The sequence below is a fragment of the Diabrotica virgifera genome, chromosome 4 (assembly GCF_917563875.1).
Source record: "Diabrotica virgifera virgifera chromosome 4, PGI_DIABVI_V3a".
NCBI lineage: Eukaryota > Metazoa > Arthropoda > Insecta > Coleoptera > Chrysomelidae > Diabrotica > Diabrotica virgifera.
Window position 1 is genome coordinate 231,166,964 of NC_065446.1, and position 24,998 is coordinate 231,191,961.

The window sequence follows — 24,998 nt, forward strand, 5'->3', positions numbered from 1 at the left end:
TAAGCTCAGTAATCTGTTTAACTATGGCCCATCTGTTAACAAATACCCTGTATATTTGCATTTATATGTATTTTTGGAAACATAACTTTTTAAACTACCTGTATGTTATAAAAAATCAACTTGTCTAATCTAATTGATAAGTAAAGTAAATAGTAAATTTTACATATTTTTAAATATTAAAATGTTTACTGCAATAAAAGAAACAAATAAAATTTATTGGGTTTAAGATTAGGGGTCTCATATGTTCTCCGTAATGTTTAAACCTCAGTTTCATTTAAACTCAAGGTGAAACAATTTGTCGAAAGATTGAAGTAAGTTGCATATTAAATATTATTTATGTTAGCCGTTTTAGTATTTATGTTAGCCCATCTGATACAAGTGTCGTGTCTTCACGTATGCGTCTATCAATTACTACTCTCTTCCATATTTTCAAAATGTGACTAAGTACTTATGGCTCTGTATTTATACATTGTTCTATATCTTCCTTGATTTCCTAAACAGATTCTCATATACTGCTTCTCCATTCATCTGGCATTTGTCCAACTTCTATAATTTTATTAAATAAGCCTGTTGTTAGCCACTTGTTCTTGTCCCTCCAAAAGCTCTTAATGCGTCCAATATCCATCATATGATTCAATTTATGTTCCTATCTTCATTTCTTGATATTCTTGAACCACTTCGTTTGTTATCTTCTTTTTCATACTTTTTTTTTGCTTGCACACTTGTTCATCTGCCAGTTCGTTTGTTATTATATCGTGATTATTGCTGTTACTCTCTCCGTTAATATTTTTCTGACAGACAAAATTCTGTATTTATTAAACTGTCAGAGTACTGTTTCCATCCTTTTCGTGAATAAGTATGTCATCCCGGATACATCTAATCTTATTAACATATTTTGCTCTCTTTGCTCTATATTTACCTATTTTATATATCTTTGTTTCTCCTTTCCTGGTAGTAAGTTGATCGTATAGATTTGTATATGCTTCTGCTTTACCTTTTGCTACTGCTACGTTTACTTCGATAAATGTTCTAACAGAAGCCCAAATAGATGAAAAAGACCGGCGTATAATACAAAATGTATTCTGGAACCGATCAGCCACAATAAGAACAAATCTTGGAGATGAACCGATGCAAGCGATCCAGATTCTGCAAGGCGTTAGACAAGGATGTATATTTTCACCTATATTATTTAACCTACATTCCGTGGAAATATTTAGTGAAGCCTTGGAAAATTGCGAACATGGAATACTCCTAAATGGAGAACGCCTAAACAACATCCGCTATTCAGACGACACCGTTATTTTTGCAGACAGTTTGAACAGTTTACAGCAACTGATAAACAAAGTAAATGATGTAAGTGAAATAGTCTAAGAGCTAGTGAATCCTGCGACTAACGGTCGTCCTGTAAGGCTAGAAATGTGCCTAGTGATAATTCATAGCACACCAAGGCTAAAAACCATGACCTGGCAGGCATCAGCCGTGCACGTGTATCTACCAGGTGAATCGAAAAGTGCAAATTTAGGGGGTAAAATAAACTTTCTCCTGTAAAGTTTTAATTTAAGTACGTGTTTGAGTTAGTCATTTAGAAGAAATGTGTACAATGACAGGCGATTCTGAAGAGCACAAGACCTTGCCAGGCGAAGGAAAAGATTAGGGGTTTTTCCTAAAATTATATTTTTTGCATCGAAAAAAGTTTTCTAGGTTTTTTGAATCATTCCAAACAGAAAAGGTCTCTAGTGATTTTTCTCTTAGGTTAATAGTTTTTGTTGTATAAGCGATTAAAAATTTTGAAAATTGCGAAATCGGCCATTTTTAACCCTAAATCGGACATTTAACTAAAAATTTCAATGTTTCCAAGGTAGGTAGATATTCTTTAAACATTGATTGATGAAATCCCGAAGAGTTTTTTGCAAGACAATATCGAAAACCCCTTTGTTTTTTAATTGCTAATCAAGCGGGCGATCACACTGTAGTATACCTGAGGACGTTTGAGTTTGCATAAATTCGTTATCTCGAGAATGGGCAAATTTGAAGAGAAATCCTCAGACAGGTCGATTTTTATTCTTAACATAGGACTTTTTGGCATAATATATAATACTAGTGACGTCATCCATCTGGGCGTGATGACGTAATCGATGATTTTTTAAATGAGAGTAGGGGTTGTGTGATAGCTCATTTGAAAGGTTATTTAATTCTCTATTCAGTAATATAAACATTAACATAATTATTTATACAGGGTGTACACAATTTTTTTTTATTAAATTAATTTAGACAAAAAGAAGAAAAAAAATTTTTGTACACCATGTATATATAATTATGTTAATGTTTATATTACTGAATAGAGAATTAAATAGCCTTTGAGATGAGCTATCACACAACCCCTACTCTCATTTAAAAAAATCATCGATTACGTCATCACGCCCAGATGGATGACGTCACTAGTATTATATATATGCCAAAAAGGTCTAATTTAAAAATAAAAATCGACCTATCTGAGGATTTCACTTTAAATTGGCCCATTCTCTAGATAATGAATTTATGCAAACTCAAACGTCCTCACTTATACTACAGTGTGATCGCGCGCTTGATTAGCAATTAAAAAACAAAGGGGTTTTCAATGTTTAAATCAATGTTTAAAGAATATCTGCCTACCTTGGCAACATTGAAATTTTTAGTTAAATGTCCGATTTAGGGTTAAAAATAGCCGATTTCGCAATTTTCAAAATTTTTAATCGCTTATATAACAAAAACTATTAACCTAAGAGAAAAATTACTAGAGAACTTTTCTGTTTGGAATGATTCAAAAAATCTAAAAAACTTTTTTCGATGCAAAAAAAATAATTTTAGGAAAAACCCCTAATCTTTCCCCTCGCCTGGCAAGGTCTTGTGCTCTTCAGAATCGCCTGTCATTATACATTTCTTCTAAATGACTTACTCAAACACATACTTAAATTTAAACTTTACAGGATAAAGTTTATTTTACACCCTAAATTTGCACTTTTCGATTCACCTGGTAGATACACGTGCACAGCTGATGCCTGCCAGGTCATGGTTTTTAGCCTTGGTGTGCTATGAATTATCACTATAAAAATTTCTAGCCTTACAGAACGACCGTTAGTCGGAGGGTTCACTAGCTCTTAGACTAAAAGATTTGGACTACAAGTAAACATATCAGAAACTAAATTTACGGTCATCAGCAAGAATGGAGAGAAAACTTGAAGCATTCGAGATGTGGCTATACAGGCGAATCCTAAAGATATCATGGACGGACACGAAAACCAACGAGACCGTACTTCGAAGAATGGGAAAAGAAAGAGAAGTGATGCATAAGATTAAAAGGAGAAAGCTAGAATATCTCAGACACATAATGAGAAACGGCACTAAATACGGATTACTGAAAATAATCCTTCAATGCAAAGTATTCGGAAATCGAGGAATTAGGAGAAGAAGAATATCATGGTTAAAGAACCTGAGGAAATGGTTCTCCACAACAACAACTAATCTATTTAAAGCATCAGTTAATAAAATAGTTACAGCCAGAATGATCGCCAATATTCGAAACGAATAGGCACCAAAAGAAGAAGAACGTTTACTTCCTTTTTGATGACTGTATAGTTTTTAAGACTTGTATCTGATTTATCTTCTTGTCACTCTTTACATATATGTTTTCTTCTCTTTTATTTTTCCTTGAAATTTGTTTGGTCACCACCAGGTCTCTTTAAACTTTAGTTATATTTACATTTATATACTGGCTAATTGGCTATGTCAAACCCATTAATAAAAAAAAAACATTTATATAATACTGCAATTTTTTCAGGTTTGGGAACAAATGAAACCTTTTCTTTAAAAGTTGAAGTGGTTTAAATGGTAAGTATCTTTTGTAACATTTAAGTTATACCAGGACTAATCTGTAAAAAAACGTGTATTTTTGGATGTGAGAGGTGGCATTCGGATTTTTGCAGATAAAGTTAGGTGACACCTTCAGTAATAATAATTGACTTATTTTCAAATATGCCCGAAACATTAATAAAAAAATTAAAATATTTAAAAATTTCGAAAACATCGATTTTTTTCTGCTTTCTTTACTTATAAGTTTAAAACGGTTCGTTTTGGAACAAAGTCGTACAGAAATAAAACAAAGATAATTGAATTTTGTATAATACACGACTGGTCAAAAATGTCTTAAGGTAGTACCTTTTCTGCAATATAGCAATAAATACAAAATAAGGGGCCAAAATACGCCTGTTGTTATTTAATGTTTCTTAACCACTTTGGTGGCACTTAGAACCTTAGTAATTCGCTTAGAAAATTCTTATAACTTACTTAAATGGTCTACCGAATAAAAAAATGTTGTTCATTAAAATCGACCTTATAGATTTTGCATAATAAATTTGCAATATAAATGTTTTTAGAGATTTTTAAAGAAATACAAAAATATGTTTTATTTTGCGAAAAATCGATGTTTTGTACTTCCTCAATGATCTTTGTTTATAACAATCTTATCGACATCCGGATCAACTGTTACCCAACAAATTCATGTTCTACGAGTAAAAATACATAAAAAAACTATTGTAAGTCCATATAAATAAAGGAGCCCGTAGCACCCCCTATTGGATACAGCACTAATTTGTTTATAAGCCAAAAAATTGTTTATAATTTTATGACATTGCTGAGGCTGATTAAATAATCCGATTTCAATTGTGTAAAGTGTATTAGATAGGGAAAGTGCTTCTTTATATGTAAAAAAATTGACAAATCTTTGTATGTTCTAGTTTTTGTTGTCCAAGATTTTAAAAAAATTTAATTTTTAAAAAAAGTTTAGATTCCAAAATTATTATACAAAATCTAGTAGGTCAATTTTAATAAAAAAATTTGGTGGACGGTTTTAGCACATGACAAAAATTGTCTAAGCGAATTAGGAAGGTTCCAAGTGTAACCTAAGTGATGGAAAAGAATTGAATAACGACAGGCTTGTTTTGTCCCCTTATTTTATATTTATTACTATTTTGCAGCAAGGGTGTTAAATTAAGACATTTTTATCCAATCGTATCTGATAGAAAATTTAATTATCTTTGTTTTATTCCTATACGACTTTGTTCCAAAATGAATCGTTTTAAAGTTATAAGCAAAGAAAGTATAAAAAAAAAACTAAATTTTTTGAAATTTTTAAATATTTTATTTTTTTTTATTAATGTTCCGGGCATATTTGAGAAGGAGCATAAGTCAATCTATTAAGTCTCTATTAACGAAGTTATCATCTAACTTTATTTGCAAAAATCTGAATGCCACCTTTCACATCCACCTAAAAACAGGTCCTTTCTGGTCTAAGAGTGTCTATAGAATAGGGCTTTTCATCGATTGTCATTTGTTTCGAGCTTCGGTCATATGTCGTATAATCCGTGTATATTAATATTATACACAGATTAACAACATATGACAAAAGCTCGAAACAAATGACTGTGAATGAAAAGCCCTATTAAAACCTTAATTGATCTTATTCTTTTGTTCTTTTTGTATAGACATGACTGTTGTTTTTTCAACGTGCCTCCGGTAGGTTGTCGTTCTATCGTTTTCGGGATCTTCCCGCTGATCATCTTCCTATTGGGAACCGACTCTCGCTGTCCTTACTGCTATATTTGTTGTCATTCGGCATATTAGTGGTCATTACATTCTACTCTTCTGTTTCTTACCCATTTATTAATGTTCTCCACCTTGCATATCCGTCGTATATCTGTACTTCTAGCTCTGTCTCACAGTGTCTTACCATCGATTTTTCGAAGGGTTTTCATCTCCGCTGTTTCCAGCAATCTTTTTTCTCACTGTGTCACGTCTTGTTTCTGCCGCGAATGTCATTATTGGTCTGATGACTGTTTTGTAAATTCTGCCCTTCATCTCCTTTTTCGATATTTTTGTTTGTCTATATTGTGTCATTTACGCATCATGCGGCTCTATTTGCTCTATTCACTTGATCTTCCATTTCTGTTTTGAGCTTTCCGTAGCTACGAGGTCTGGCTATTAAATAACGAGACTGCGCGCGCAGAAGGCGTCCTAGAGGGGAAGAGTGGGAAACGAATGCAGCATTGGATAGCTGGAAGTGTCTACTCCAGTCTATTCTTCCAGTACGAAAACACGAAAAAATCAGTATGTTTTTGGCATAACGTTGTGTTCATAATTTTTTCAGAGTTTTTAAAGCAAATGATCGCTCAATAAACGCTAAAAATATGAGGGGGGAACACCAAAAAATGGGTTTTTTTCGAATTTTGAGGAATTTCCGGCTAGAAATAATTGGCAAATCTACATTTGCCATTCAAAAGAATGGAAAAAATACACTAAAAATAATTATTTCTAAGCTAGCCAAAAATTACCTACATAACCTAAAAAATTTCTGAAAAATTCAAAAAAATTTTATGAGCTCCATTTTGATCCGAAAAATCTGAAAAAAAATCAATATGTTTCAGGGCATAACAATATACGTTCACAAATTTTTTCACATTTTTTAGAGCAACATATCGCTCAATAATTTTTTTTTCAAAAAATACATTTTTTACGATAAGGGACACCTGGGGTCAAATAGGGAACTAAAGATTTGGTTAATGGCGTTTTTAAATTTGTATCTACATACTTTCGATTGCCCAATACCAAGTAAGGTACCAGCTAGTACGAGAGATATGGATAGAAGAAGAAATCCCCCAACAATGGAAGAAAAGTATAATCTGCCCTATTCATAAAAAAGGAGACAAACTGTTGTGTCAGATGACATGGACGTTTACAATCTCTTTGTAGATTTTAAACAAGCCTATGATTCAATAGATAGAACAATTCTACCTAATATATTGGAAGAATTTGGCATACCATCAAAATTAACACGACTATTGCAAATGACAATGACAGAAACAGAAGCACAGGTATGTATTGAAGGACAGATCACTGATGCGTTTACGATAACGCAAGGACTGAAACAAGGCGACGGACTGGCTCCAACGCTTTTTAATCTTGTTCTTGAATATGTAATTAGACGGTTGACGGTGAGCGGAAATAACATACTTACAAACAAATCTACCCAATTAGCAGCATACGCAGATGATATAAACATAATGAGCAGAACAATATATGCAGCGGAAGAAACCTACGTTGAGTTGAAACAGAGTGCAGAAGCAGTAGGGCTAGCAATAAATACAAATAAAACAAAACTACTCATACAAACCAGATCAAATAGACCGGTGCAACAACACTTTATTGACGATATAGAACATGTGAATAGATTCACTTACCTAGGAATGGATCTGGTTGCAAGCAATGAAGAAGAACCGGAAATAAATAGAAGGCTTGTGCTGGCAAATAAAGCCTATTTCGCGATGGGCCACATATTCAAATCGCGAGACGTACACCGGAAAACAAAAATCCGGGTATATAAAACAATAATCAGGCCCATAGTAAGTTATGGCTGCGAAACATGGGTGGTGAGTGGTGACACAGAAATCTGCCAATGCATTAGATGTGTTTGAAAGAAAAGTGTTACGTAGGATACTGGGCCCAATAAGTGAAAATAACAACTGGCGAATTAGGTATAATAGAGAAATATACGAGCAATATATCGAACCAACTCTAGCACAATACACTAAACTGCAGAGATTGCGGTGGGCAGGGCACGTGGTCCGCATGCATGAGAATAGAATCCCCAGAAAATTGCTGAATGCAAGAATGCAGGGAAGAAGACCTGTTGGAAGACCTAAAAAGAGAAGGGAAGACGAAGTCGATGAGGATGCCAGGAACTTCCTGGGAATGCGTTCATGGAAAAGAACAGCGGTAAATCGAAATGATTGGAGAAGCTTGTTGAAGGAGGCCAAGGCTCGATTTGGGCTGTAGTGCCATTGGATGGATGGAATCTTCTTCTTCTTCTTCATAACTCAGGCGAGACTCGTTAGTCTCTGGCACTTGGTCATAAGACCTTTGTACCAAACCCTGTTCTTCTCCTTAAACTCTAATAAGTCCTGTGGCCTCAACGAAGTCCAACAGTTTTCTTATTGGTAGTTTTAGGATCTCTTCTGGTTCAAACCTCATTTGACCAGTGAAGTTCTGCCTTACATCACCTAGCACACTGCAATAGCATAGTATGTGTATGGCAGTTTCTTCTTCCATTTCGCACTTTCTGCACCATGGTTCATTCACCTTACCTAGTTTGTATAGGTGATTTCTTAAACGACAATGTCCAGTCACCATTTCAGTGACTGTTTTGATCTCTCGTTTATTGAGGTTTATCAAACTGTTCGACAGTTTTTTATCAATATTCTTGATTATTTTTTTAGTCTGGATTTGCCCTTGAGTGGTTCTCCATTTATTTTGATGATTCTTTATCAGCCATTTCTGAACCTCGTTTTTCATAGCATCTTTAGTGATGCCACAGAAAGGTTCTGGGCCTTCAAAAGTTTTTCTCAAGCCTTGTTTCGCTAACATATCTGCTCGTTCGTTCCCATGCACCCCTTCATGACCCGGCACCCATATTAAAGACACTTTATTGTCTTTCGCCAGGTTATTGAGGAGATCTTTGCAGTTTCTCACCAGTTTTGATTTGGTGAGAGGGTTCTTTACAGCCAGAATAGCCGATTGGCTATCTGTGTAAATGTTGATTCTCTTAGCTTTAGGGTCATCATCAATGATTTCATCAATGCAGGCCACCAAAGCAAAAATTTCAGCCTGGAACACCGTTGTATGTTGACCTAGGCTGTAAGATTTATTATAGTTACATGTTTGCCCAAAGACTCCTGATCCAGTACCATGGGCAGTTTTAGATCCATCAATGAACCATATTAAGTCTCCATTAATGTTTGGGACTATTTGTTCTCTAGATGTTATAATTGTGTTAATCTTCTCAGTGAAGATTAGTTCTGGTGTCATCATATCTAAGTTCATCATAAAGATGTATTCCTCAAGTATGGATGGATGGAATACCAAGTAAGAATCCAACCGAGTGCAGATTTTGCCATCTTATCCCTCTATAGCCTTTAGTTTGACTTTAACGGATCTGTCAAACTCAAACGTAAACAACGTATGTTTTGTTGATACATACATACAAACATAATCATGTATTATCATTAAAATATAGCTAAATAATAAATAAAATTTAATTCCTTTATTCAATTTTAAAAATATCAATTGTATAATGTACTGATACATATAATTTTTTTAAAATATAAATAATAAATAAAAATAATAAGTGTATCTGTTACAGTTTAAGTTGATTATCCAGTTGGAGTTGACTCCAACTAGTTGGAGTCAACTCTAACGGCTGGTTTCAGTAAAAGTTGATTATAAATATAAAATGAAGATTTATATTCAACATTTACTAGTAAAAGTAGACTCCAACTAGGAAAAGTATACTCTTCCCAATGCCATTTAGTAAAAGTTGATTCTGATTCGCACAAACAGCCGATTCTAGAAATTAAATGTTACTGAATATGTTCAAATTACTCTAGGCTGTATCGTCGCCCCCGTTAGGTAAATTATTCCGATTCGAACTTTTTGCACAAACTTACTCAAAAAGAGGTCCTTATAACAAATCTACTGGGTGCCAGGCAGTACCTTGATCGATGAATTGTTTAAACAATTTTTTTTAGACAAATTCACAAAAATAATTTTTTCACTTCGAACAATTTTTTGTAGATCATTTGGGTTATTCTGAGCAAAAATAGTTATTTTCCTAACAAGTGCAGAAAGTTTGCCGAACGACGCGGATCTCGGCAAGCAGTCGAGTGAGGAAAAGAGACTTTCTGCAAGCGTTAGGAACAATATTTTTTCTACGAGTCTTATGACCAAATCTTAATCAATGAATTTAATTAATATGATTATTTCATTCATAGGAGATTCTGACCAATAGAAAGCTACAGAAATATGAATTAAATCTATAATTTTTGATAATCTCCCGTCGTTAAGTATATTACGTCAGATGCCCTTCGTTGCTACGAAAAAATACATTTAGTGACATTAATGACAATTAATGTTTTAAAAATTATAAAAGTGATGACTTTCAATCGTCAAATATTTATAAAAACTGTGTGTTTAATGGTACTTACATAAATAAATTACAATAAAATTATGGTTTTGAACAGTTTTATTCATGAAATAATCGCAACAAATTGCACTCGACCTCTGAAATTAATATAGAATTTTTGCTCTCGTGACACTTTGACATAATTTCAAACTTTCAGCATAATTGCTTAGCATGACGACGATCTTGGTTTCCATGACGACGATTCAAAACCACTGTTATTGTCTACTGATTTGACTTTCGAATATTATGTCAAAATTATTTTATTTCATCGAATTCTCGCGTTAATTTCATTAAAACATGAACACAATAAGATATATTTGAAATAAATTAGTAAATAATATTTAAATATTAGTTTATTGTATGTATTATAATTACTTTAAGGTCATATTAACATATCTAAATTAACACGCGTGCGGAAAAGTAAAACGCGTGCGGAAAAGTAAAACTTTCTAAACTAAAACGCGTTCGCGAAAGTAGACATTTTTGCACCCTCGTAGAAAAAAGGTATTTTGTGATTTTTCTCTAAAATTGATTGTTGTCGAGTTATACACGATTTAAAATTTGAAAAATGCGAAAATAGCCATTTTCAAGGCTTAATAACTCGGTTAAAATCCATTATTATGAAAGTCAGAAAGTGACCAAATCAAAGTTTATAGCCCCCTCTACAAGATCCAGCAGAAATTTTTGTCACTATTTTTCTACTAAGCTTTATCTTTAATTATTAACAATGAGCGCTAAGTGCGTATTAGGCGGCCGTCAATGGTGAGTGCTAAAGAGATGCACCATTCCAGCCGTCCAATGGTGAATCTCACTCACACTCACATTGACGGCCGCCTCAATACACGGTTAGCGCTCATTGTTAATAATTTAAAAATAATATCTTATTAATGAAATAATGACAAAAATTTCTTCAGGATCTTATAGAGGTAGCTTTAATCTTTGATTTTTTTTAGTTTCTGACTTTTATAATATATAATATCGTATGGCATTTTTGCCTTTCGAACAGTTCCGGCGCCAATTACATATTTAACCCTGTTTCAAGTAACTAGTGTCGATGTACACTAGCCCAGGGGGACCGACGGCTTAACGTGCTCTCCGAGGCACGGTGAGACGGCTCGTGTCATTATTGGAAATGAAAATGGTTTGTCTTTAGCAGGGCTCGAACCCACGTGCACTGGCGTATGAGGCCAGCGATTATGCCGTTACTCCACGGCCGCTCGCTCGACTTTCACAATAATTATCTTTAACCGAGGTATTAAACCTTGAAAATGGTTATTTTTGGCGTTTTTCAAATTTTAAGTCGCTAATAACTCGACAACAGTCAATTTTAGAGAAAAAAGGCCCAAAGGATCTAAAAAAAAAATTTGTACGAAGTGAAAAAATTTATTTTTGCGAATTTGTTTAAAATCATTGTTTATCGCCAAACGTCACTAAAATCATTCATTATTGTACTCATTTGCACCCATTTTCGGCAGTAAAGTAACACTTTGTTGTATTGAAAGAAGAATGTTACTTTACCTGCCGCGATAATTGATCAAATTAACCGAGATTGAATGTAAGTGGTCAATGGCAGTAATCGATTATTTATTTGAGTAAAATTAAAATTTATTTACTTTAATTATTAAAAATATTGTACAAAATTTATCTTATTATTAATAAAATTTATGTCAAAAAGTAAAATTCTGTAGTAGTGTTTCGCAATTATATTCATACAAAATAAATCAAAACTTTACAGATTTAGTAATTAGGTAGGTATACAATATTGATAACTATCGAGTAAACATCAAAACCGACCATCATGCAAAAATCATCTGTCATTACTGTCATTCGAATTTTTTATTTCGTCTAAAATTAAAAAAAAATCCTCAAACTTGTAAGTGTTAATGTTTTTTATGATTGACGATACAATTTTGTACGCACCACCTCAATACTCTTTATCGAACGGGTCTGTTCCTCTGCTCGTAATATCAGACTCGTTCGATAAAGAGTCACTTTACTGACTGACTTTACTGAAATTGGTTAAACAATTTTTCGACTGCGGTACCGCGTAACACCCTGTGTATTTGTTATAAGGATTGTTATACGGATGTATTTCTTTGAGTAAGTTTGTGCAAAAAATCGAATCAGAATAATTTACCTAACGGGGGCGACGTTACAGACTATACTAATAAGTAGTTGAAACGGTCAAAACAAAGAAACGCACACTCATCAAAAATGCACTTGAGATTCTCGTATAATCAACATTTACTGAATAGATCCAGGAAGAGTCAACTCCAACTAGGAAAAGTTGATTTAAATTTTTAAAATCAACTTTTACTGCTCGTTTCAGTTGGAGTTAACTCCAACTAGTTGGAGTCAACTCTAACTGAGAATCAACTTGAACTGTAACATATCGATATGTTTATAATAAAAGTAGGTGTTAACGAACAGCTGTCAGAGGAAATTGAAATTAGACGTGGGGTGAGACAGGGATGCGTATTGTCGCCATTTCTCTTTAATTCCTACTCGGAAGAGATCCTAAAAAAAAGCTCTTGAGGGTGAAACAGCTGGAATAAAGGTGAACGGAGTTCCCATTAACAACATTAGGAATGCGGATGACACTGTCGTCTTAGCCGAAAATATTGAAGATCTTCAGAGACTGGTTAACAGAATAGCGATATATAGCCAAGAATATGGTCTAACAATGAACATCATGAAGACAAAATTTATGAGAATATCTAAAACTCAAAGAAATAACGAGAATCTCCTCATAAACGGAACTAATGTCGAACGAGTAGACCAATATGCATATCTTGGAACAATGATCTACTCCACAAATGATTACTTCCACAATCTCCAGGAGATTAAAATTAGAATAGTAAAGGCTAGAGCGAATTTTAACAAAATGATGAAAGTGCTCTGCACAAGAGGTCTAAAGCTGGAGCTAAGAGTATGGTTGGCTAGGTGCTACGTTTTCTTGACTCTGTTTTACGGAATGGAAGCTTGGACCTTGAATGCGGCATCAATGAAAAAACTGGAATCATTTGAGTTGTGGGTATATAGAAGAATTCTGAAAATATCATGAACATAACACGTCACAAACAAAGAGGTTCCGAGAAAGATGAATAAAGAAATGGAAGTCTTAAATACAATCAAAACCAGAAAATTGGAATATTTCGGACATATTACACGTGGAGAGAGATACAACTTGCTCCAATTGATTATTCATAGAAATATTTAAGGTAAGAGAAGCATAATAAGACGCAGAATAACGTGGCTGCGCAACCTGAGGGAATGGTACGGATTTATATCAAATGAAATTTTCAGAGCAGCCGTCTCCAAAGTCTGAATAGCTATGATGATTGCCGACCTCCGTCGCGGAGATGCCACTTGAAGAAGAAGATATGTATATTACGATATACTTAAGGTTACCACTGCCGTCACGATTTCTGAATGACGCCAAATACGATTTGAGTCCCGTCAAAATTCCATACCGAATGATAAGAAGTATTCACTTCAAAACATCTAGAATTCACAAAACACGTTAAAAAATTTAAGCATAGTGCAAGCACCCATCATCTGGAGTCGATGCGGCTGACAGAATGAACTGAGAGATATATAAAATGACATAAAAATTTGCCCAATAGGTAGTTACAGGTTATATTCACCTTTCTTCTTCTTCAGCCTGTTTTCAACCACTACTAGAAAAAGACCTCTGTATAAGTTCTCCATGCTTCTCTGTTTTGTACCATTTGGTACCAGTTTCTCCCCACTTTTGTTTTGATGTCGTCTAGCCACAGTTATTGTGGTCATCCTCTACTATGCTTCTGTGGTCTCCAATCTACAATGTCTCTCGCCCACCGTTTGTTGATTTGTCGTGCCACTTGCCCTCTCCAGTTTTATTTCATTTGCGCTATTTTCCAATTGCGCTATCTTCCACTTTTGTCGTCTTCTCAATGCTTCTCGCGTCCTAGTCTTCAGCTTTAGCATAGCAAAATAGATAAGAAACAGTAAAAATTATCTGCAAAATTGTTGTCGAACAATATATTAAAAAAGAGTGTGTGTACTTTGTACGCACGTAAGAAGTTATAATCCCTCTATTTTTATGATTTCAACGAAACAAATATATTTTAAATATTTTAATTGTATTTTTATTTAAATATTAAACTAATTTTAATACTTAAAATGATACCAATGATTAAAAATAACGTTAATACGTCATTTTTTATGAACTGGAGCGTCCCGCAATTGATTTTCTCGTGAGAAATCGTATAAACTCTAAAAAACGTTGTTTGTCGACAAAAAATAATTTTTACCTACTATAATTTTTCATGGGCCTTTGGATTTTCTGCTGTATTTTCGTCAAATTTTAAAATCATTAAAAATGTTACTGGAGCGTCCCACCAATTGCTCTTCCCTTGAGGAATCGTAGAAGTCCAAAAGACGTCAGATTTTCTACACAATTTTAATAGAAGTATAACTTCTAACGTGCTTACAAAGTGCACACACGTTATTATCCGTTTAACCGTCAGACCAGTAGCACAGTAAGGCTTCGTCAATCAGTAGAATTTTAGGGCTCCCGGCAGTGGTGTACTGAGCATGGTCCGGGCCCCGCAGGGGCCCGCTTTAACGCGCTTTTTGCCTCTTTTGTTTCTAATTTTTTTGGGACATTTTGAACTACACAAGTACACACTACGAAATGTAACTGCTTAATTAATTTTAATTTGTGTGTTGGTATTTATAAATAAAAACAAAAAATACATATTCATCCAAAAATTTGAAAACCAAATTTATTAAGTAACACAGAGAACGTTATTTATTGTAAGGTTCCTTCATTTTACCTGCTAAAGCTAAACAAAGCCCTTGTCTCAACACTTGTTTAAAAATTACCGCCGTTGCCTGCCTAAGTACGTGCTAACACAAACATTTTTGTATTTTTTTATATTAGCACGAAGTTGTAAAAGTAAAACTGCAAAGTTGCAAATTCGGAAACTGATATTCAATGCAAGTTTTGTACCGTTTTATGCCGTCATAAAAATAATTCCAAGGCGCTCGATGCTCCCTTTGTTTGTATTTATAGCACCCTCATCATATCACTTCATAAATATAGACAATTATAGTGGTAAGTGGTAAGGATAATAAGGATAAAATATAGACACTAATTTATTTTTAAGAAAATCTCGTCGTTTGATATCAACCTCACCGATCCAAGTTTTTTTTGATATTTGTTTATTTAAGGGTTTTATCTCCCTAAAGATTTGTATGTAATTATTTAACTTATTAATAAATGCATCATAATATGCAATTTGAAAATCTATTTTTTTTATATAAATTTTATTCCAAAGTTCATTTTTTAAAAGCTGTAGTATTTTTCCGATATCGGTTTTTAATTTATTATGACTAGAGATTTAGATGTAGAAAATTTTTGAATTTTATTATTTATAAAAACGGCTGGCGTAAAGTGATCAGTCATGTCAGTATGAAAGACGATAGGATTAATATTAATTTACTGCTTTAATAGTCCATTCACTCACGGTAAAATATTGGAAAACCTTCAAACCAAAAAAATTTAAAGAACGGCTTGGATAGACATGAAATTTGGCATACACATAGCTAATAATGTCAAAGAAAAAACGAGATATTGTGCCGATGTGTGCTTTTACCCAGGGGATGACTTTCGCCCCTTCTCGGGGTGAAAAAATATACGTTTAAAATAAGTCCTGAATTGGATGAACTAACTACCTAATCCTAATCAACTTCTTTTCTATATTGTTTTTCACTAAGTCAATACTTTTCGAGTTAATTGCGAGTGCAAATGTTTATTTTTCTACAAAAAAACACATTTTCAGGCGCTTTTTCGCAAATAACTCAAGAAGTATTTTATTAAAAAAATACTATTAGCAAAAATATAGCCGATAAAAAAGTGAAAAAGTGGAGTCTATAGGTATAAAGTCTGTAGACCTTCATATAGCAGCAGAGTTATAGCTAATAAAAAGTAAGTACTACCAAATAACCAAAAAATCAAGCAATTTTCGCAGGAAGACCTATTTCAATTTTTTTTAAATTAATTAAGAAAACTTTGTTTTTCTTTTTTAAAAAAGTTTCTAACATGAAAAGTAAGTAAGTTACGATCAAAATAATGTTGGTCGAAAAATTGAAAAACACGAAATTAAATTAATCGTTACCGTTTCACAAATTATTTTACTTATGTATTTTTTATAAGATCTGTTAGATTCATTGGTTCATAGTGCTTATTTTTGAAAAGGCTGTAGTTAAATGGGCTAAACGAGTCTCTACTCACGAGTGTATACAAATTTTGAATAGCTATACCTTTTTTTGTACAAATTTTTGTCTTCAGGAAAACAAAAAGTCCAAAATATTTACAATAGCATATTTTTTTACTACTTGAGATTTTGGTATCACCAATAATTTTTAAGTTATTTAAAAAAAAATTTCATAAATTAAAAACAATTTTTACTCAACCAATTTTTTTCAAAAATGAGAACTTTGAACCGATAAAACTTACAGATCATATAAACAATACATAGGTAAGTCAAGTAATTTGTGAAGCAGTAACAATTAGTTTCATTTGAGATGCTAATTAGGTGGTGATTTTTACGATTTTTTTTACCAAGAAAAATGAAAAATTTTGGTTTGGGCGTACCTTGTTTACTTTTGATGCTAGAAACTTTTAAAGAAAAACAGAAATTCAGCTTCTTTAAACACTTTAAAAAAGGTGTGATGAGTTAAAATATTCGATTTGGAATTTGACGAATAAGAACCTATTTTTCATTAGCTACGACTCTGCTCCTACTGGGTCTACAGAGGACTTTTTGAGTTATTTCCGAAAAACCCTCTAGAAACGTATTTTTTTTTTGTTGAGAAATGAACATATTCACTCGCAAATAACTCAAAAAGTATTGACTTAGTGAAAACAATCTATGGAACTAAAGTTGCTTAAAATTAGTTAGTTTATCCAATTCCGGACCTATCTTGAACGTGTATTTTTTCACTCGCGAGAAGGGAAGAAACTCACCCCCCGGACAAAATCACACATCGGCACAATATCACCTTTTTTCTTTGACATGTTAGCTATGTTTATGCCAAATTTCATGTCAATCCAAACGGTTCTTTAAAATTTGGAGCAACAACCTTGAGTAAAATGAACTAATTAGCTTGAGTTTTTATAAAAATGTATGATACATTTTATGATATAATATGATATAATAAAAAGTTTTGATATACAATGTGTGGTTTTATTCTGCAGGCGGGCCCGCATCCCAACTGGAACCAGGGCCCGCTTATCTGTCAGTACGCCACTCTCTCCCGGGTAGAGTGTAGTTAAAGAAATAAAGTTTCATCTTTATTTTGGTATTTCACTATCGGCGATCGAAGAAAGAGCTGAGCCGATTTGATTCATGGTTATTCAGCCGATTTATTCAAAGTTAGTACAACTATAAACTCCCTTTTGTCTTTGTTCTCACAACTTTTAAAACACAACTTAACAACCATAATCATAATAATAAAATTGATGACAACACATTTTTTAACCACAGCCGCCATATTGGATAAGTTTTGACACGTCATTGGCATATTCAATCAGAGCAAACGAATAAGGTATCTGCGCGTGGCACCAACAATTTTGATGAATTCGCGCACATTTGCATTGACTCCCAATAGGGCTTTTCATCGATTGTCATTTGTTTCCGTCATATATTGTATAATCTGTGTATAATATTAATATACACGGAATATACGACATATGACAGAAACAAGTGACTGTGAATGAAAAGCCCTATCGCGCCTAAAGCAGTATAACTTTAAAAACTTTTAGTAAAACTCAAAAGAAATTAAGAGATTCACAATGTTATTTAAATATTAGGGAACCATGAAACTTTTTCTTCTTCTTACACTTGTTGTAGATCTGTCGATATGTTAATTCTGACATTGAAATATTTCTTGAGAGGTAGACTGCCAGCTATATCTCCATATTTTTTATGATCTTCCCAGTGGACGCTTGCTAACTGGTTTTCCTTCTAGCGCAATTCTTGGTAGTATGTGCTCCTCCATTCTTTTTACATGACTGAATTATTCTCTTCGGCTTTGCCTACCCCATCTTATTACATCTTGTACGCCACATTGTTCCCTGATGATGTTGTTTCGTATTCTATCCCTTCTTGTCTTCTCTGCTATTGCTCTTAGTGTCTTCATTTCGGCTGTTCGTAGCACGCTTTTGGTTTTTATTGGTACATAGGTCATAACAGGTCTGATGCAAGTTTTATAAATTCTAACTTTTCTGTCCATTCTCATAATACGCCAGTCAATGGGAGCAAGAATAGGATATTACCTCCGAATTCTATCCTACTACATGGATTTTAATGACATTTTGGGCCTAGCCTCTACTTATCTCCTTATTCAAAGTCTACCCTATGCCGATGTGTGCTTTTATCTTGGGGGTGGTTTCCACCCCTTCTTAGGGGTGGAAAATTTTTTGGTTAAAATTACCACGGAATTCGCTAGAGAACCTAATTCTAAGCAAAAACTGTTCTATATATTTTTTTGAAAACTCAATACTTTTTGAGATATTCGTGGTTGAAAATTGGCCATTTTCAGTAGTAATAACCCAAGGACATTGATAATTGTTCGAAAAAATTTTATAACAGATTTCGAAAGCTTGTTGCTTGGAAACAGACCGACGCCGTAGGCGGAGGTCTGTTGCCTGTAAGCAACAAGCTTGAGAAAGTTGTTAAAAAATTTTTGAGCATTTATCAATGTTCGAGGGTTATTCGGATAGAAAATTTTTTGCTGGTTATGAAAAAAAAATACAGAGCAGAAACAATTTATTTAAATGTGCAATTAACAATTCTTCCACCGTCCGATATCCATCTAATTCATATTTTCTATCATTGCAAAAGTCCATAAACGCTTTCCATACAAATTTTTTACTGTAAACAGTATTCTTTGGTATATTGATTCGATAATTTCATTAATATTCTCATCAGTATTACAACCAAATCGTGACATTTTGAAATATTGAATATTTGAAATGTCAAAATCAAAATGAAACGAAATGTAGGTATCCATAGTTACATGATTGAGTGAAAACAGCCCATGGGATCTGTTTTCGGTATAATGTTGGTTTTATTGGTTGTATTCAATCAGATAACCACAAATTAATTGATTTCATTGGATTTCTAATTGAGCAAAAAATTTTCATTGAAACATAATACCTTTTCGAACGGTTTTTTGCGAATACCTTAAAAACTATGCATCTAACTACAAAAACTATATTAAACATTTTTGTAGGTTACAAAAAAAACAAAGAGACTTTTGCCTTCATAAATGTTCTAGTTATAATACAAAAAGAGATATGGTAGGTGAAAATAATTTGTTTTTTGGTACATTCTCAAATTGGTAGATTCAACTTGAAATAACAGAGAAATCGTCGATTTTAGGTGTATGATACTACTAATACCTTTTGTAGTGCTTGAAAAGATCTTTAAAATGAGCTATATTAAAGGTCCATTACATTAAAACTAAGCGAAGTATGCTGCAAACAAAATTGATAAATAATGTATTTTAAGAAAAAATGAGAAGTAATTTTAACCCCCATCCACCAAAATGTAAATGCATCGTTTTCCTTCTACAATACCTTGCATTATAGTGTTATTTCTATCTTCAAAAAGTTGGACTGGTTTAAAATGAATGGTTTTTGAAAAAAAGATCAAGTCATCGAGCGCATTTTTAAATTTTCTTAAAAATCTTAGTTTTTCTCCATGTAACTTGAAAATGATAAGAGATATAGTAATGAAAAATAAAAAGAAAATTTTTGTCGGAAAAACCCTATATTTTTGTGTGTTATTTTTTTTCGTATCTCTTATCTTTTTCGAGTTACATGGAGGAAAAGGAAGATTTTTAAGAAAATTTAAAAATGCGCTCTATAATTTGATCTTATTTTTTTCAAAAACCATTCATTTTAATCCAGTCCAACTTTTTGAACATAGAAATAACACCACAATAAAAAATATTGTATATGGCAAATGATGTATTTAAATTCTGATGGATGAGGGGTTAAATATACTTCTCATTTCTTCTTAAAATACATTAGTCATAAACTTTTTGGCAGAATATCTCGCTCAGTTTGAATGTAATCGACATTTAGTATTGCCCATTTTAAAGGTCTTTCATACACCTAAAATCTACAGTTTCTCTGTTCTTTTAAGTTGAATACAACGATTTGAGCATGCAGCGAAAAAACAAACTCTTCCAACCTACCATATCCCTCTTTGTATTTTAAGTAGAAGATTTATGAAGGAACGAATCTCTTTGTTTTTTTTATAACCTATAGAAATATTTTATATAGTTTTTTTGTTAGATGCATAGTTTTTAAGGTATTCGCAAAAATCCGTCCGAAAAGGTGTCATTTTTCAATGAAAATGGGCAATTTTCAACCACCAATAACTCAAAATTATTGAGTTTTCAAAAAATAATTATAGAATAATTTTTGCTTAAAATTAGGTTCTCTAGCCTCTTCCGTGGCTATTTTAATAAAAACATTTTTCACCCACGAGAAGGGGTGGGAACCACCCCCAAGATAAAATCGCACATCGGCATATGGTAGACTTTATTTCTTGAGCTCTTCCCTACTTACTGTAAAAATATCAAGTAAATCGATGTAGTAGGATGGAATTCGGAGCCAAATACCCTCATTGTCTGCCCTATAATGGGTTATTCCAGATCATATCTCTCAAATATCCGGACATGACTGCGACCTTGTTTATTTGTCCTCTTAGGTCTCTGGCTGGGTCATGATAACTTGATAAATCTACACCTAGATATTTATTTGATCTGGTTTAACTATTATATGGGTTTCCTCTCTACCACGAGCTTGCATCTCGATCCATGAAAGTTAATAGTTTATAAGTTAGGCCCAAACTTTTTAAAACCAAACAATCTAGCTTTAAATAGATTTCTCCTTTTTAGGCTTCCAAGCTGTGGAGTGTTCGAACAGCCCTTCAGTTCCTTCACAGAACATCGAGGTCCAAAGAGAATCAAGAACAACAACAAGACGAAGACAACTTAGCTGCTAAATTATTTTACCTACCTAAGTTAAACGAAGTACAGGATCCCAGTGATGAATTTATCGATTGTGGCCCTTCTCCACCTACAGAGAACCTGCCTTTGATTTGGGATACCTACGAAGTTCCAGAAAACGGAAACGAAGTCAAAATATGCTACCACACCATCGAGCAAAACATTCTGGAGCATATGAGCAACGCTTATGGAAGAATAAGTCTTTTAGATGAAATTAGTTCTAAAAGAGTAGATTCCAAGAACATAGTAGGTGTGTTTTTTGGAGCATCCCACATAGAGTTAAACATAGCCTTTCTTTGGGCAGCGTTTGTGAAAAGATATGACATTTTGGAAAATTTGTTATACCTTGGAGCTGAAATTAATTATTTTGAGCCTGCTCAAGGTCTTAGCGCTCTTCACTTAGCAGCTTTCAGCAACTGTATTAGCGGTATGCAGTTTTTAATATCCAAAGGCTGCGATATCAATGCTCTATATAAGTTTTATACACCCTTACATTGTGCTGCTTTTGGAGATAGCATTGAGGCCACCTTATTTCTCATTAGACATGGAGTAAAAATCGATCAATTCACCAACACAATTTATGAGGAGAACGAAAGTGCCCTGCATTGTGCTGTACGAGCTAATTCTATAAATTGTGTAAAAATTCTTATTTGTCATGGTGCAAGTGTTGATTGTAGTGAGTTTTCACCAATACATCTAGCTGCTGACTTAGGAAATTATGAATGTATTAGATATCTTTTAGATGGTAAAGGAGCCAATGTCAATAGCAAAACCAAAGAACAAGAACAGACTGCTTTACATTTAGCAGCAATTAGAGGTAATCCAGAGTGTATCGAGGTTTTACTGTCAAAGGGTGCTAATGCAGACTGTAGGGATTACATGGGACAGACTCCATTACATTTAGCAGCAAGAGCAAAAGACCTCACATCTGTAGAATTACTGGTTATGACTGGGCGAGCTAATCCCAATATTGAGGATTACGATCAAAGAACTCCTGTTCATGCTGCTATAGGAAAATCTGCCTGGTCGAGTAGAATTATTCAAACACTTGTAGAAAACGGTGCATATCCCAACGTTGAAGATCAGTATGGGTATACTCCCCTTCACATAGCTGCCTTAAGGGGTTTGGCTGATTGTGTCGAGACGTTAATCAATTATGGAGCGGACGTTACTTTGAAGACCAAATGTGGTCACACGCCGTTAAGTATTATCAAGAAAAAGGTGCCGATAGCTTTTAGTGTTTTTACGAAAAAACTTGATGATGCTGTGACTTTATATAACACTGACTCATTAAGCAATGAACCAGAACTTAGATTAGATTTTAGAGTAATTTTGCAGCCCAACCATGCTGGTGAAATGAATTTTCTATACACTTTAGTTGAAGAAGGTTATAAGACAGTTCTGCTTCACCCAATCTGTGCAGCTCTGCTGTACGTAAAATGGCAGAAGATAAGGAAGTATTATCTAGCAAGAATATTATTTTACGCTATATTTATGTTGGCTTTATCCTTATACGTGCTTACAGCTCTATCACATTACTGCTATAATTATGGTAACAATTTTACAGACATGAAGCCAGAAGATGTTATAGAGCTCTGCGAGAAGAACTCTATACTAGGAAGAGTACTTCGAGATAGTCCGTTTGTAATGGAAATGCAGTGGTTTTTCTTGGTAGGACTTACATCTCTGGAAATCATTAGGAAATTATATGGGATCTACGGATATACTTCTGTGAGACAATATTTGTCTTATCCGGAAAATGTTCTGGAGTGGTGGGTCATTTCTAGCGTATTTGTTATTTCTTGTGTTTATACAAAGCGCACTTACCTTTGGCAAAATCATATTGGAGCCTTTGCTATACTTTTGGGCTGGACAAATATTATGTTGATGATCGGCCAACTACCAGTGTTTGGCATTTACATAGCTATGTATACAAGAGTTCAAAGTGAATTTGGTAGACTTCTGTTTGCATACTCGGGTTTACTTATTGGGTTCACGTTAAGCTTTTGTGTTATATTCCCAGACTCTAATTTTTTTGCTAATCCATTTATCTCTTTAGTAACGATCATTGTTATGCTATCTGGAGAGTTAAATTTGGATATTCTGGTCGACAATAATCCAGACAATCCTCATTACTTATTGGAATTCAGTGCGCAGGTTACGTACGTAATATTTGTGATAACTGTAACAATTATTCTGATGAATCTATTAGCAGGTATAGCTGTAGATGACATCAAAGGTTTGCAAAAGACTGCTACTCTTTCTAAACTAGTGAGACAAACCAAATTAATATCACATATGGAAAAAGGTTTGTTTAATGGTAGTCTTCCTAGGTATATTTTGGAACATTTGCATGTATCGGCTTTGGTATCACCTAAGCCTTCCAGGGTAGTACTAAATATTAAACCTTTGAATCCCAAAGAGACTCGTTTACCGAAAGACATAATTAGAGCAGCATTTAAGGTTGCTAAACGACAAACAGACTATTTTTCTGGTACTCCAGATACACCAGTTGATGACTATTATTGGTTTAATAATGACATTACCAAAGACCACTGTTGCCTTGATAATAAACCTTTGATCGGTCTTCAGGAGATCATGAAGAGAAAGACTGTTGAGATAGAGCATCTTAAGGCAACTATTCAAGAAATGAAACAGGCATTAGAAGCAAACCAGGAAACCATGCAACAATGTATGAGAACTTTTATCAATAACAGACGAGGAAGTCGCTTTTGAATCTTCTGTGTAATAAACGTTGATCAATGTGAAATTTTAGAATAAATTTTTATAAGAAGACAAGCTTCTATAATAGATACAAACAAATTTTGTGTTGTAAGAAGTCATTTTGATTACGTTAATTCCCTATACTACATTAGTTTTGGGAGATATAATTTCTATACCAGGAACAAGTGTGGCTAAAATGTTATCCCTTAGTGGCTACTCATTCTGCAAAATATATTCTGCAGACAGCTATGAAGAAGAGCAAACAGTGTTAGGATTTTTTAATTTTTTTATGGTTAAGTTAGTAAATGTACAAAAAATTTCAGTAAATAAAGAAATAAAAAATAAATATATATTTTTTATATTTATATGTCGCAGAACGTATATCAAGGCTCAAGTATAATCCCGAAAAATGCACACAGAGATTAACAAACTGGAGACCAACAGATAACAGGTGAGGAGTAGTCATCAGACCGCAATAGAGGTGGAGAGATGATATCGAACAAGTCGCGGGCAAGGGAGTATCCATAAACTACGTCGTAAAAAATTTGAACTTTTTAATACCCTCCCCCCCCCCATGTCGACGTCGTCCTTGCAACTCACGACCCCCCTTTCATTGATTAAAAAAAAATCAATATTATTTCTGTTTTTTTTTTAATCAAATATGAGGGGGTAAAATCTTAATCTAATGCTATTTAAATGCATTAATTTTGTTCGAATCCTGAGAAAACTAATAAATATATTTGAAAAATTTAAACGCAGAATAAAAGATTACATTATTATCGAAGGTTGAAAGTCCCTTAGAATAAACAAAAGGTTTCTTTTGAATGAAATATTTGAAATGAAAAATCAGACAAAATTTTCTCTTTCTTTTCACCCCTGTAACTTATTAAAATACACATTATAGATGTTTTCAGGAACTTTTGGCACTCGGCAATAATGCAGTCTTTCAATATGCGTTTAAATTTTTCAAAAATCTTTATTAGTTTTCTTAGTATGTATTCGAAAAAAATAAATGCATTTAAATAGCATTGGACCAAGATTTTGCGGGGCATGCTTTCTTAACTGCATCATATAAATCAGGGCCGCCACTAAAGTGTTGGCCGTCCGTGTGCAAATTAGTATTTGCCGCCCCCTTCCAACACGTAACGTCATT

At 33.6% G+C, this 24,998-nt stretch overlaps 1 protein-coding gene across 2 annotated transcripts; it reads left to right on the forward strand.

Annotated features, from left to right (window-relative positions):
• Nucleotides 1-211: 211 nt before the first annotated feature.
• LOC126883332 (transient receptor potential channel pyrexia-like) lies at nucleotides 212-24,191 on the forward strand. 2 transcript variants are annotated; one of them, XM_050648731.1, is made up of 3 exons: nucleotides 212-311; nucleotides 3,818-3,867; nucleotides 21,011-24,191. In XM_050648731.1, exons 2-3 carry the CDS (start codon nucleotides 3,865-3,867, stop codon nucleotides 23,855-23,857), a joined length of 2,850 nt encoding a protein of 949 aa, XP_050504688.1. In that variant the 5' UTR covers nucleotides 212-311; nucleotides 3,818-3,864; the 3' UTR covers nucleotides 23,858-24,191. The 2 variants fall into 2 exon arrangements, with proteins under 2 accessions (XP_050504688.1, XP_050504689.1); XM_050648732.1 differs by having other exon boundaries at nucleotides 232-311; nucleotides 20,996-24,191.
• The last annotated feature ends 807 nt before the right edge of the window (nucleotides 24,192-24,998 follow it).